Source organism: Pelmatolapia mariae, linkage group LG10_11 (assembly GCF_036321145.2).
Source record: "Pelmatolapia mariae isolate MD_Pm_ZW linkage group LG10_11, Pm_UMD_F_2, whole genome shotgun sequence".
NCBI classification, from domain to species: Eukaryota; Metazoa; Chordata; class Actinopteri; order Cichliformes; family Cichlidae; genus Pelmatolapia; species Pelmatolapia mariae.
The window spans coordinates 57,454,557-57,467,594 of NC_086236.1; the positions used below are offsets into that span (position 1 = coordinate 57,454,557).

General features: G+C 41.0%; 2 protein-coding genes across 4 annotated transcripts; both read right to left on the reverse strand.

Annotated features, from left to right (window-relative positions):
- Positions 1 to 834: 834 nt before the first annotated feature.
- pbxip1b (pre-B-cell leukemia homeobox interacting protein 1b) lies at positions 835 to 11,389 on the reverse strand. Of its 3 annotated transcripts, none has more exons than XM_063487720.1 (11): positions 11,292 to 11,389; positions 9,464 to 9,542; positions 8,037 to 8,112; positions 7,069 to 7,139; positions 6,130 to 6,523; positions 5,145 to 5,387; positions 4,942 to 4,965; positions 4,262 to 4,314; positions 3,915 to 4,028; positions 3,669 to 3,759; positions 835 to 3,326 (listed from the first exon to the last, which is right to left on the reverse strand). In XM_063487720.1, exons 2-11 carry the CDS (start codon positions 9,512 to 9,514, stop codon positions 1,783 to 1,785), a joined length of 2,661 nt encoding a protein of 886 aa, XP_063343790.1. In that variant the 5' UTR covers positions 9,515 to 9,542; positions 11,292 to 11,389; the 3' UTR covers positions 835 to 1,782. The 3 variants fall into 3 exon arrangements, with proteins under 3 accessions (XP_063343790.1, XP_063343788.1, XP_063343789.1); XM_063487718.1 differs by having other exon boundaries at positions 3,525 to 3,759; XM_063487719.1 differs by lacking the exon at positions 4,942 to 4,965 and having other exon boundaries at positions 3,525 to 3,759.
- Positions 11,390 to 11,887: 498 nt separating this feature from the next.
- On the reverse strand, positions 11,888 to 12,952 carry lenep (lens epithelial protein). The gene has a single exon (XM_063488683.1). The coding sequence runs from the start codon at positions 12,540 to 12,542 to the stop codon at positions 12,348 to 12,350; it is 195 nt and encodes a 64-aa protein (XP_063344753.1). The 5' UTR covers positions 12,543 to 12,952; the 3' UTR covers positions 11,888 to 12,347.
- Between the last annotated feature and the right edge of the window lie 86 nt (positions 12,953 to 13,038).

The following is a 13,038-nucleotide window of genomic DNA, read 5'->3' on the forward strand; positions in this document are numbered from 1 at the left end:
GCCACCGGAAACTATGCTACTGTTGGCTGAAGACAAAGGAAGAAATGCGTATATCAGACAAGGAGATGACTCAGCTGGATAAAGTTAAGAAAAATGGATGGATGTACACAATAGGAAGGGACAATAGATTAAAAAAAAAAATAACCTAATCTCTTCTCTATTTAAGATTAACTTAAAATAACCAGGTATAAAGGCTGCTGATCTCTCTTTGCTGAAGCAAAGTTAATGAAACAGTTGATGTACAGACAGACTACATTAGGATAAATGTTCACTAACAACTTCTTGTTCTCAACCTTGTAGAATTGTCTGCATCAGTGTGGCACAGCAAGAAAGGCACCCTGAGTTCAATGCATCTAATAAGATGAGTTTGACAATGTGGTGTGGTTTAATGGCTTGAACAAAGAGGTGGAGCAGGCTGGCACACCTGGCATGCAGCTACTAATCATGATCCCTCCTTTATAGTAGGTGTGGGCCCAGAGGAGTGACGCACGAATGAAATGCACTGAAAAGGCAGTGGCGCTGCAGCTGAGGCAAAGTGTCGGAGCTGTTTGAGTCTGTAAATAGTGTAGAAAAAATACAGTGTGTGGCAAGAGCCCGTGGCTTATCTGTCATCACTATGGAGAACTTGTTACAGCGAGCATACACTTCAGGAAGTATTCTTTAAAGACTAAACAGGTGAGTTAAAGGAAGACAAAGTCAAGTATTATTCATCACAGAGAGGAATTACATTTATTTTTTAATGCCAAGAACATGGGAAAACACAACTGTAATGACATTTAAAGTTCTCTGTGCTACCACACGCTGTGTGGCAACCTTTGTTTTTTTGTTCCCCCCCCCCCCCCCAATCTCTATGGTGCTGAAGGCCTTTAAATCTGCTACATTTCATAAGTTTATCCACACATAAAGAGATAAAGAAAGCGTTTTTGAAAACAAATCTCTTAAGTACCATCACCAGCCACAAACAAATGTTACAGTCATCACAAAGCAATAACTTAAGGACATCTGCATAAGCTCCACACCTGAACAGCAATAAACATGCTCAACATGTCAAAATCTCATGTGCCCATCAATTCTCTATATTACACCTATAAAATAAGTTAATTAGACATTTGTAAATTTAAGCAAGTTCCTAAACACAAGCATAATGTATGTACAAACAGAAGTGTCATGAATACAGACCCTCGCTCAATTCGTTCAGCAGTCCATGCTTAATTAACAAAAAACAGCCATGCTACGGGCCTGATCAGCGAATAAGCAGATTTTAAAAGTGCACAGTGCCGCTTGCAGAAAATAGTGAAAGTGTAGTGTTTGAATAAGACTGTGCAGCATCTTTTAGAAATCTTAATGAGAGCAACAGTGTAAGAGAATACAGCATTGTGAATAGCAATGACTTTCACACTAACGGACATTCACAGTAGCTGCAGGTGGTCGGTCCCAAATAAACAGCTGTAAGTAAATGTTTAAAATATCAGACTCAGCACTTCCCATAACACTCTCTCTCACACACACACACACACACGTCTAATGTACGTTCAAGCCCTTCCTATGTGACAGTGCATTAAGTGTGTGCATGAGCACTCCCCCAAAAAACAAACAAAAACAGAAAGTGGACAGCAGATGGAGGTAAAACACAAAAGGCCGTCCTGCAAAAAGCATGACAGGTTGATAAATGTATACTTTAAGCCTCTGTGGTCCAATAAGAAGTGTTCCCTTTGAGTAAACCCTCACTCGCTCTGACTCCTTTTAGCCACTTTTGACAGATCCATCAGTTCTATCATTTCATCAGCCACGTCCTTGTCCGCTCTCCTTTCTCCAGTCCCCTTTGATTCTCTCCTCCTTCTCTCCAGCTCCTGGCAATGAAAACTTTTTCATGACTTCTCTCTCAAACTCCTCCATTTCATCCTCTATGGCGCTATCTTGTTCCCCATCCTCGTCCTCTTCCACCATGTCTTCTAAAATATCGCTCAAATCTTCAACAAAATCTTGAAAGCTCATCTGATCATGAACAAAAACTCCATCCTTAAAAAACTGTGTGGCCAGCTTTTTGAGCTCCTCTCTTTTGGAATTATCCACACCTGCTTGCTCTGCCTTAGCTAGATAGGTTTGGAGGATGGCCTCAAACTCGGGTAAGTGGACAGGGAGCAGCCGCTCAGCCTTTGCACAGGACTCCAATGAGTCGCACTCCTGTGGAGGTTTAGGACTGTGCTGGAGACGCTCTCTCTGCTGGACCCAGTACTCAGGCTGCCCCATGGAGGGTTTGCGGTGTGTATGAGGCTGCTTTTGGTCTCCGTACTGATGTTCTTCCTTTTTGCCATGATTATTTTTAACCTTGTATACATCTCTGCTTTTCTGGAATTGCGATTTGTCTTTTTTCCAGTCTTCATTAGGCTTCTTCTCCTTCCTCCCGTCTCCCTCTTTCAATTGCTCCTGTTTCGACTGTTCCCACTTCTTGTCCTTGCTCTTCCATTCCTTATCGTGTTTTCCATTTTGACTCTTCCGCTCATATTCATTCCATCGCTTCCTGTCATCTTCCCTCGATCCGTCTTTGCCATGATTTTTACTGCCTTCCCACCGTTTCCTTTCATCCTTTTCTTTCCCTGCTTTACCCTGAAGTTTGTCATTTTTATCATTCCTCTCAGTGCCTCTTCTCCACTCTCTCTCTCCTTTCTCCTTCCACTCTTTATCTTCCCACTGCGCTTTTCCACTGTCTTTGAAGCCGTCTTTCAGCTTCTTCCATTCCTTTTGTTCTTTCTGTCTCCCCCCATGATCCTTTCCTTCCTTCCAATGCTTGTTCTCCTCCTTACCTCCCAATTGTTTACCCTCATTCACTTTCTCATGCTTTGGTCTTTTCCTATCAACATCTTCATTCCATTCTTTTTTCTCCCTCTTTTCTGCCCGCTCTCTTTTTCCTTCCCCATCTTTCCATGGCTTTCCTTCATCACCTCTGCTAGTCTTCCCTTTCTTCCAGTCTTTCTCCTTCCACTGTTTTTCCCCTTCGCTATGCCTCTTCTGTCTACCTTGCTTATCATTCTCCCTGTCAAACATTCCTTGCTCATGTTTTTCCTTCTTCCATTCTTTTTTACCTCCATCTTTACGGCCCTTTTTCTCTCCTTCCATCCCTACAGATTTTTTTCTCTCTTTTCCCTCTTTCTGCTCGCCCATGTCATACCGATCTCTCTTCACATCTTTCTTTTTCTGCTTTGGGTCATCCCGTGGATGCTTTGTCTGTCTCCCTGTGGACCCAGCCGTTTCCTGATTGCTGTCCTCTGGCTGACCAGGTGGGGGCAATGTAGAGAGCTTCACAGAGGCTTGAGCTGTCTGACTGCCTGTTGGAGCAACCACAAAAAGTGAAAGTTAGAAAAAGGAAAAAGATACAAGTGTGCACTGCGTTTCAAAAACAGAGAGAAGAAAGCAAATCACTAAATGACTAATCTACTCCCAAGCTTTCTTATAACTCTCATCCTTCTATATCTCCTACTCTCCTCCACATTCCCTCCCTTCTTCCTCCCTTGCTCCCTTTGTACCTGAAGAGACTTTTAATTCTGTCACAGTGGATCTCAGAGTTTCTAGTTCTTTCTGTAGGGCCGGGAATGACTCCAGCTCTTTCTTCATCCTCTCATTCTCTTTCTGAAGGACAGGGAGAGAAGCCATCTCTGTCTTCAACCTACTGTTTTCCTTCTCCACCGCCTCCCACCTCAGCCGCTCCTTTGCTCCCTCTGCTGCCTGTCCCTGGGCTACTTTTAGCTCCTCGTTCTGTGCCTGTTTAAAGAAGAACAGGAAAAGAGAGTCCTGTGAGAATACTACACACTCACTGACACCTTTATCCACAGACGCACATTTGTATAAATATATGTGTATTACTGTACACACACACACAGAGGATAGACGAGGTGAGAGACAGAATGGAGTCACACCTGAAGTTGGGCTTGGAGCACAGAAATCTGCTCATTCCCTTTGGCTAGCTTGTTTAAAAGCTCTGAATTGTCAGCATCTAGTGGGGATGGAGGAGCCTCTGGGTTAAGCCACTCCTGTCAACAAACAGAATTACACATCCGCAAGATATTAGAAGTCTTCTCAAAATAACTATTGCCAGGTGGAGGAGTGGAGAAGAAAAAGAGGTGTTAATGGAACGGGAAAGAACAAGTCACTGTACAGTAAAATTAATTAAAAAATTTTTTTTGGCCACTCATTATACAGTAAATAAAGGTTAGACTAGAAGAAACAGAGACACAGTGTACACAGGAGTAGACATTACACTGACCCGTTTTCCTGGTAGCTCTGTATCTTTCAGATCCCTTGTACTATAGTCGCTCTCTGCAATGCAAATATTAGTTTCAATGCGAGTAATAAATTAAAAATAGCATGCAAAAAACTAATATATCTATCTCTGTTACACACACACACACCTCTTTTTTTTTTTTTAAATGAAAAAAGTGCAATTACCCAGAAACAACATGCTTAAGGTTTCTGACAGTAAAATGAAATTCAGCTGAGCAGAAAAGAAGCATTCATAATACACTTCATTACAAATGCATTTGTAAATGCAATAGAAAAAAAATAAATAAATAAATGTATGGATTCCTTGGTGAAGTCCTCATGAATCCTATTTTCACCTTTACCTCATTCTCACGCCTTTGCTTTTCAAACTGTACGTCAAAATCAGGTGACAAACTGAGCCTACAGGCTTCTAAAGCTAATATTTACTAACTGTCATTCTTGGTCCCTTCAAAGCAACAAGGTTGTCTTTTGACAACACCTACACCAAGTATCAGGACAAAAACCCACATTTAACAGCGTAAAGAACTTTGAAAGCTTTTTTTCTGCAAAGTATAAGATGCAAATGCTTTTTTCCTGCATGCATCCTCACACATGCAAACATGCTGTGGCCAACAAAGACTTAATTAAATCAGTGACCCACACATACACACAGAAAGAACCTACCCTCATCCAGATCCATGAAGATACCTGCATGTATAATACACCTCAGTCTCGGAGCATCCTTCATCTAGTCCAGTGTTAGTTACTTTCTATTCTTTTAAGCTTTTACCTTTAAAATAGGCAAACAGCTTCCCAAAAAATTTAATTTAAAAAAAAAAAAAAAAAAAAAAAAAAAAAGGAAACGTTAACCTTCGTAACATGCCTACCTGAGAAAAAAATGGTGCCAAGGCCTAACAGAATGAGAGCACCTAGGATGCACTTGTTCACAGAAAACCCGCTGTCGTCTTCTCGCTGGGGGAGCTGAAATTCTTCCACTTCCTCTTCCTCTTCTCTTCTCCCAATCTGCTCCAGAGATGCTAAAAGGGACCTTCTCTTCCTCACCTCTGACTCTCCCTCCTCTCCAGCCTTCTCGGTTCTCTCCTGACTCACTTCTGAATCTGCAGGGGGGTCTGGAGGGGTGAAAGAAAACAGTATTAAGGTGTAGTTCTACCAATAATTAAGTTACAGGAACACCTCAAATATAAACTGAAAACACCACAACAATATGCAATCAGAAATTTCAACCCCCAGCAGAGTAATTATTTTAAGCACAAAGTCGCAGCACAAACTGATTGTGTTCAGATATTTCTTGCTTTTATATAGCTGATATAAGATAGCACTCCAGCTAAGCAGGATATGCTGGTTAATTTGCTCCACTTTCTTATATTTAAACTCAACAAATCAGTCTGGCTTTGAAAGAAAAGAGCAATAATGATATAACTGGCTCTGTAAAGACATCACTAATGCTGAACTTTACTTTTTAAACAAAGTGTAAGAAAGAAGAAGACCAATCATTTGATGGTGCAGCAGTAAAAAGTGACACAAACCAAAACCACTACACTGCAAAAAAATTTAAGTGGTTCCTGTCCCTCTGAAGCCAATTTACTTCTGCAGGGTGTCATGTAACTAAAGGTTTCTGTCACATCATGCTCGCCTCCACACACAGCTTCTCCAGACAACCTCCTGGCCCAGATACTGAAAAAGTCCATAACCAGGTGTTCCAACAAATACACTTCAAACACAAATAGAACATGTGGCTTAGTCTCCAATAGCAGAAGAGAAAGGCTGCATGCCATGTATACAGTGACATACACATAATAAAGTTATTCTAATATTAAAGTAATAATGACCCGACTTTCGCCCTGTTCATACCCGTTTCTTTTGCCAAGTCAGTTGTCTTTAGATACGCATCTGACTCCTCCCCTTCTTGTTTTAGCTCCTCCCCATTTCGCAGATGCTGCATTCCTTCCACCTGCACACACTCTGCACCTCCAAGAGTCTCTGTGCTCAACGGTAAGAGTGGGGGCTCATCAGGGGAAGGAGCTACATGAGTGTAGGAGTCAGAGTATGAATCAGGGTCAGAGCTGCTCTGCGCCGGGCCCTCAGGTAGGCCCCCTGCCTGGCTGACTTCATCACTGCCATGGTTCAAGTTGCTGGAGACTTCCAAAGAGGAAGGAATGGGGTTATCCGTGACAGAAGTGGGCACAGAGGTGGGCTGATCTGCACTCGAGCCTCCACTTAGCTCTGCTGTTTTTTCTTTTGGTACCTGGATATAAGAATAAGGTCATCATAAAAAAAACGTAGCTGAAAGTTTTTGCACTTCTTATAGTTTAGCACTTTTGGTTAAAAGCCAAGCAATCCACCCAAAAAAACCCACTCACTACTTAAGTTACAGTTTTCAGCAAATAATACAAGTTTGGTCTTAAAGGTGTAAATGTTATTTAAACAGAAATATTGTGTTGTGTTATCTTTAGCATGAAGAACGCCGTCTCTAAGCTACAGCCTAGCAACAGCTGAAATGAGTCACTTTCCAAATCTGAGGAACAAATGAGAAGGATAATGCTGCTACCTGAAAAAAAGGCAAATTCTGTCCAATCAGAATCAAGCATTCTCACTACACTATATATAGTTTTAGTATTTATTCTTTGAGCATTCAAAAATTAGCAATCATTCAAGCCCTGGGATTATTAAAAAATTAAAACGTGGGAGAGGAGAATGCTTTCATTGGCCAATCAAAGCTACACATTCAGCAAAGCCGCGTGACAAATGGTACTGTTACAGAACAGAACATTGCATGTATTGCTGCCTTACTAGGTAGTTCTCTACAGGGAGACCTTCTGCAGACTTTGCACCATTTGCAGGCTGGTTGTTGTCCCCAGAACCTGGATCAAACACAGACACAGGAGGGGAGCCATTTAGGGCAGCAGTTCAACATTTTTCAATCCTGACTCTTTGAAGTGGAGCAATTCCTACTTGTGACACCAACACCTGCCCCCAGTATGCACAGGCAGGGTGAAAAGCAGTGGTGATGAGGTGTATTTTTTCTACTTTACCAGTTGTTTTCTTTGATTACAGTCGTTTCTGATTGCTTAGGTAATAACTTTGCAATAATAGCTGGAAGTCTCAAAGCTCTAATGCACTAACTGCAGAATATTACATCAAGCCAGTAAAACTATTTTTGAGACACTCTTGTAAAAACTGAATTTATACGTTAAACCCAAACCATCATTTAAAGAACCTCTTGAAGCACCAACTACACATTGATGTAGTGAAAAACACACTTGGCTTTATGTTTTCTGTGTGCAAGGCATAGCAGCTCGCATTAATCAACTGTCATGTGTGCAAGTACCCATGTTTGCATCTTCGGAACCCTTACTTACCTTTATTTCTGCACACTATCAACAGAAATAAAAGGTAAAAAAAAAGTATAATTTTGCATTTTAAATATGCAAGCACTCCTCAAAAGACATTAGCAGTAGAACAAAACAAAACGTTTGCAAGGAAAAAATACAAGAAAGCCAGCCAAATGTCATTCTCTTTGTCAATCCAGACAACTTTATCCACATCTCATGGAAAGCATCAAATGAGTGCAAAGCAATCACTTGCTTTAAGTTTTGCAAAAACATTACTATAAATTTACAAACTGCCTGTAAAGCAGAGAAAGCACATTCAGTTTGCCAAACTTGGTAAATGGACTTGCTACAAAAGTTAGTATTTTCAGGGATACTCGGATCCTAATGTGGATATGCGATTGAGAAAATGAATGGATGTGAAGGCACCTGGTGCAGTTGTATGGGTTTCTCCATGGTACTCCGTCCCCATTATCACAGGCTTCAGGGTTTCAGCAGCAGTTTCCTAAGAAAGACAAACTGCCAGTCAGAACACATCCAATGCTGTGCAAAATATTAAGCCACCCATCAGGGTGCAGTCATTTACTGTAATGTACAAACACACATTATATAAACCAAAAGCAGAATACAGAGTACAAATGACCATGACTCTCTCAGGGAAGCTTTCTTGTCATTTCTTTGCAAGCAGCATTCTCAAATAGTTGCCCAGTCTTCTTGAAGGACATTCAAAGCTCTTCTTTGGGTGTTGGCTGCCTTTTGTTTTGTTCCCTGTCCACATGATACCACGCTGCTTTAAAAATGTTGAAGTCTCGACTCTGTGGAGGCCAATTCATAGCTGAGTGTGCCACTGTGTGTTTTTCTATGCAAATATGCCTTTACTGCACCATCAGTGTGTTTGGGATTGCTGCTGTTTTGATGTGACCCATAAAATTTTAAATTTGGATTTATCACTCCATAAGACTTGCTGCCATGAGTTTCAGTCCAGTTCTTGTGTAATCCAGCATATCTCGACCTTTTCTCTGCATTTCCATCTCTTAAGAATGGCCTCTTGACAGCTACCCTTTCACTGAGGCCATTTCTGATGAGGCTTTAGTGATCAAGTGAAGAGAAAGATGCTCTCAGGTCCTGTGTCAGGATACACTGCACACCATGTCAAGATCTGCCAAATTTTTTTCCTAATAGCTCTCTGGAAATCATGTTGGTGCAATAATAATTCAGTGTTAAGTGGCTTAACAAATAAACAAACAAACAAAAAAAACCCATTAAATTACAAAAACTGGACTGAAAATGAGTGAAAAAGCAGCCAGTGTCTGAAAGAGCTTCAGAAAGCTTGATAAACTTTTAAGACCACTTGAAAAAAACTACTAGAAAAATCAAAGAAACCTCACAGTTGTTTCATTTTCAACACCGATACCAATTTTGATATTTAGCGAATTAAAAATCTAATATTACAATGTATTTTTTCCTTTCAGACTTATGAAGCATAAATAAATTTGCCACAATATGTGTTATCTGTAGTTATGGACGAGTCCTTACTGAGAAAATATGGCAACAAAGTTTAAAAAGAAAGAGTAATCCACAACTTGTAACAATAAAACAAGATTCTTTATATATTAATTTAGATATCATTACTGGAATAATAATGAGTGACTGAGCATCACCCTCTTTAATAGGCTCACAAATGATTGCCTTCCTGAATACTAGTTAAATCAGAATGATCAAGACAGACTTAGTACAGAAAACAAACTTCATATTTAGGTAACCGAAAGAAAATTAACTGAGACCAGTAATTTTTAAAAATAAAGCATTTTGTTTAAAGCCTGTGTATTCCAGTGCTCTATACAGAGTGATGATACCTCAGGAGTGAGGATGGTCCAGCTGTTATTAGCACTCCCAGTGCCAGACATGGCCCCCAAGAGGCTTTGCGTGTCTCTCCTGCAACACAAGAACAACATGGAGAACAATGTGAAGAGCGTGCATACGTACACCCTGAATGAAAGCCATGCATATTTTACAGTTTTACTTAAAGAGACAACTAACAATGTGCCACTAGCTTACAATCACAGTAACAATATGAGGACTGCAGCTTTAAGAAATTTACGCTCATTGTTTACCCGATTTGAATACAAGCCTCTACTACTCAGCCTCACCCATTTTGCCAATAAAGGTCTGACTGTAATGTGTTACTGATGTCTTAGTGCGAGTGTGTGCATTTTGTATGTGAGCAGGAAGTCTAATTCCCTGGGAGCATTCAGTTCTTCATTAGTAGTTTATGTGTGTTGTGAGCCTTTTGGCCAGCCTGGCTTTAGCTGGGAAATGTTTTGGCAGAGACATGGGTAACTAAGGCCGGCACTACAATGGGCTGTCCATTTCAAAGGTACTGGTCTCTTAAACAGAGGTCTACAAATGAGCACATTTGTGGTGTACACTATATCTGCCCACTGCTTTGGAATCACCTATTTTACAGTAAGATCATTCATCTTAACTGCCACCACAGTAGTTGAGAAAATTATCTCCCATGTAACCACTTCAGTGTCACCCCCTTGTTAGGTGGATGTGTCAGGTATTAGATTTTTATAAAGCTTTTCCTTTCAAATTACACAAGGTAGCATAACAGCAAGACATATTTATATGCATCCAGTCTAGTTTTGTACGAATGCTGAAAGAACGAGGCACTTAAGTTAATACCACACTGTCTGGGTAATGACACACTTCACTCCCCAAATTCAATTCTCTCCCAGCTCTGCTATTTAGGTCTCCTAATCGAGTGCCTCCCAAGAGAAGCCTACTGAATCTAGCCTGGGGCCCAAGGAGCATTGTGGAGCATATAGTGGAATGGTTTAAATAGATGCCAGCTAAATATAGCTACCATGAGATTGACTAGAGACAGACAGAGGGAGTATGCAGGAGATGGCCATGGGGAATAAAATAGAGGCAGAAATGTATTCTAAGGACAGTTTTAAAAAGGATTATTTTACATGCAACACAAGGGAGGGAGAAAAAAAATAACATCCTGGTCTGATCTTATTCACTGATCGGTAAGAATAGCATTTAATTTAACCTTTAAGCTCTAGCTGTAGGAGTCAGTGCAAGATCATACTTTCACAGTGCATGCGTCTAATCTCAGTTTATCTCTTCAGACATTAATCTGCATGTGTGTGTTTTCTTTCAGAGACTAGACTGTTAATCTTTTTTTTTTTTTTGCAGCGTCTTTGCCTCTGCATGGAAAAATTACCAAAAAAGGTCAAGAGATAAACTACAAGACTTTCCATGAGGACAGCCAACGCTGGGCTGCGAGCTAAAGCCAGCTCCACACACAGCATCACCGCTAAAAGCAGACCGCTCTTATCACTATGCAAAAAGGGTCGGGGTTAGTTGGAAGAAGTTCATAACCTGCGACAGGAAATGTCATTAAAGAAGACAACAACATCTGGTTAAACTCAGAAATATCACTTCTCACATGTGGTGAGGGCCGCTGTTGGTAGGCTACTAAAGGCTTCACACGCCGAAAGTTGTTGACATTAGTCCTTAAAAAAAAAAAAAAAACAACGTTTCCACTTCAACGATGTCTGCCGAGCAACCAGGAAAACGTGAAACGACGTTGGCGACACAGAGGGAAAAGAAACAACACTAGAAAAGACGTCGTTATCTTGTAGTACAATCAAAGATTCAGGTGGTTCTTACCGTGGTCTGTCACTTTACTTTAGACTTCAGAGGACGCCACAGACGCAAGCAGGGACTTCTTTGATTCTTCCCATCCAACTTGACAACTTATAACGTGCCTCCAGAACTTACTGAGCCATGCTCTTCTCGCCCAATCACAGAACGCGTTTGCTCTGGTCCCGCCTCTCGCTCATCCAATAAGATATCGTTGCCGCTTCACTTCAGCTGGAAAGCTTCTAAGTTGATTGACATATATATAAGTATAAATATGTAAGTGATGGAGGCTAAATTAATGTAAAATTAATACTACAGGTTACTGCTACTGCTACCCTGACATTAGACAGGCTTGAGTTGATGGTTTCCATCATAAATAGAGCCTCCAGTTTAGCGATAATAATAATGCTCTTTTGCACACTCACTTAAGAAATACCAAGAGTCACATTAGATGCAAGCTAAAACTGTTTCATAGAAGCTATATGACTGACCTTAAGATCAAAGCATTTTTCTCCCTTTAAAGGTGTCTGTGCAGAATTACCTAATCATCAAATGACCAAAAGAAAATAAGCAAAAATTCAGACATGTAGGTAATTATTTTTTCTGTTTATGAGTTCCTTTATTCATTCTGGCACTGTACACCACTTTGTGTTGTACAGTGAACATCAGGTGAGCCACAGTTCTGGGAATCTCAGATCATCAGGGTACAATTCAGAAAACTCTAACCCAGTCCAGATATAAAGTCTGTATCATCTTGAAACCTGCTGGCAAGCTTCCTCGAACCCCAAAAGACCTCCCTTCCTATAGAGACACCGAAAAACAAAAAGCAAAAAAATGTTAAGGGGTTGAGTGGTTTTATGATTTTGATATTATTATTGATAGATTTATTAAACACTATAAATTAAAGCATTTAGTTTATACATAACAGTCATTCAAATCAAGTCATACCTGCCAAGGCTTTACCATATAACACTCCCATTTCTGATGAAATAAAAGCTGGTTGAAATTACACTATAGGACCCAGTGGAGAAACAAGGAAAAATCTGTGCTCTACCACTTGATATACCCTTTTCTCTCAGTCTGTCAGTCCAGGATCTCTTTGATGCACCAGCAGCAGAGGAGGAAATAGAGGCATTCCTTAACCGACTGGATAAAACTGTAGGCAAAGTTTCCTCCCAGGAAGTTCTTGCCTCGTCCCAGGCCCATGGCCATGTCCCGCAGGTGCTGTCCCAGAGAGGCGGAAGGCATGGCCTGGGGAAGAGGACGCTGGGGGTGCATGGCTCTGCAGAGAGGGACCAGACAAATGCAACGAGGAGAGCAGTCGATGAGAAGAACTGGAAGATGAGCCGTAACAAATGGAGTCAGACGAGACCCATGCAACAGCTGAGCTCTGCTCCGTATTCCCGGCACGGTTCACTCCTCTACTTATAACCTCCTATACAAACTGCAAGCGCTCTCCACCCACATCTGGCATTTTCTCGACTGTCCTCTAGTTTCAAACGCCCGCTCACTGATTAAAGACCTTGTTTACCTTTGCTGTACTCAGTTCCCCTGTGTTGTATGATGCCCCCCTGAATAAGCCCCTGCTGTTCCAGCCACAAACAAGAGAGTTCCAGTAGCTCCAATACATTCGCCATGACACCACACTCTTTGTTCGGATCAGCGTACAACAAACGCTCATATTTTCTCGTAGTGTGTGCTTTGTTTCACTCTCTGCTGAACTTTTTTGATGTACACAGAGGGAGGCACAGCAAAAGCCAAACTCACAAAGCCA

Coding starts and splice junctions, on each gene's coding strand:
- pbxip1b (XM_063487718.1), bottom strand. CDS start 9,514: ATGTCTGGCACTGGGAGTGCTAATAACAGCTGGACCATCCTCACTCCT. Junction 8,113..9,463: donor GGACCATCCTCACTCCTGAG/GTATCATCACTC, acceptor TGTCTTTCTTAG/GAAACTGCTGCTGAAACCCT. Junction 4,966..5,144: donor TGGCACCATTTTTTTCTCAG/GTAGGCATGTTA, acceptor TTATACATGCAG/GTATCTTCATGGATCTGGAT.
- lenep (XM_063488683.1), bottom strand. CDS start 12,542: ATGCACCCCCAGCGTCCTCTTCCCCAGGCCATGCCTTCCGCCTCTCTG.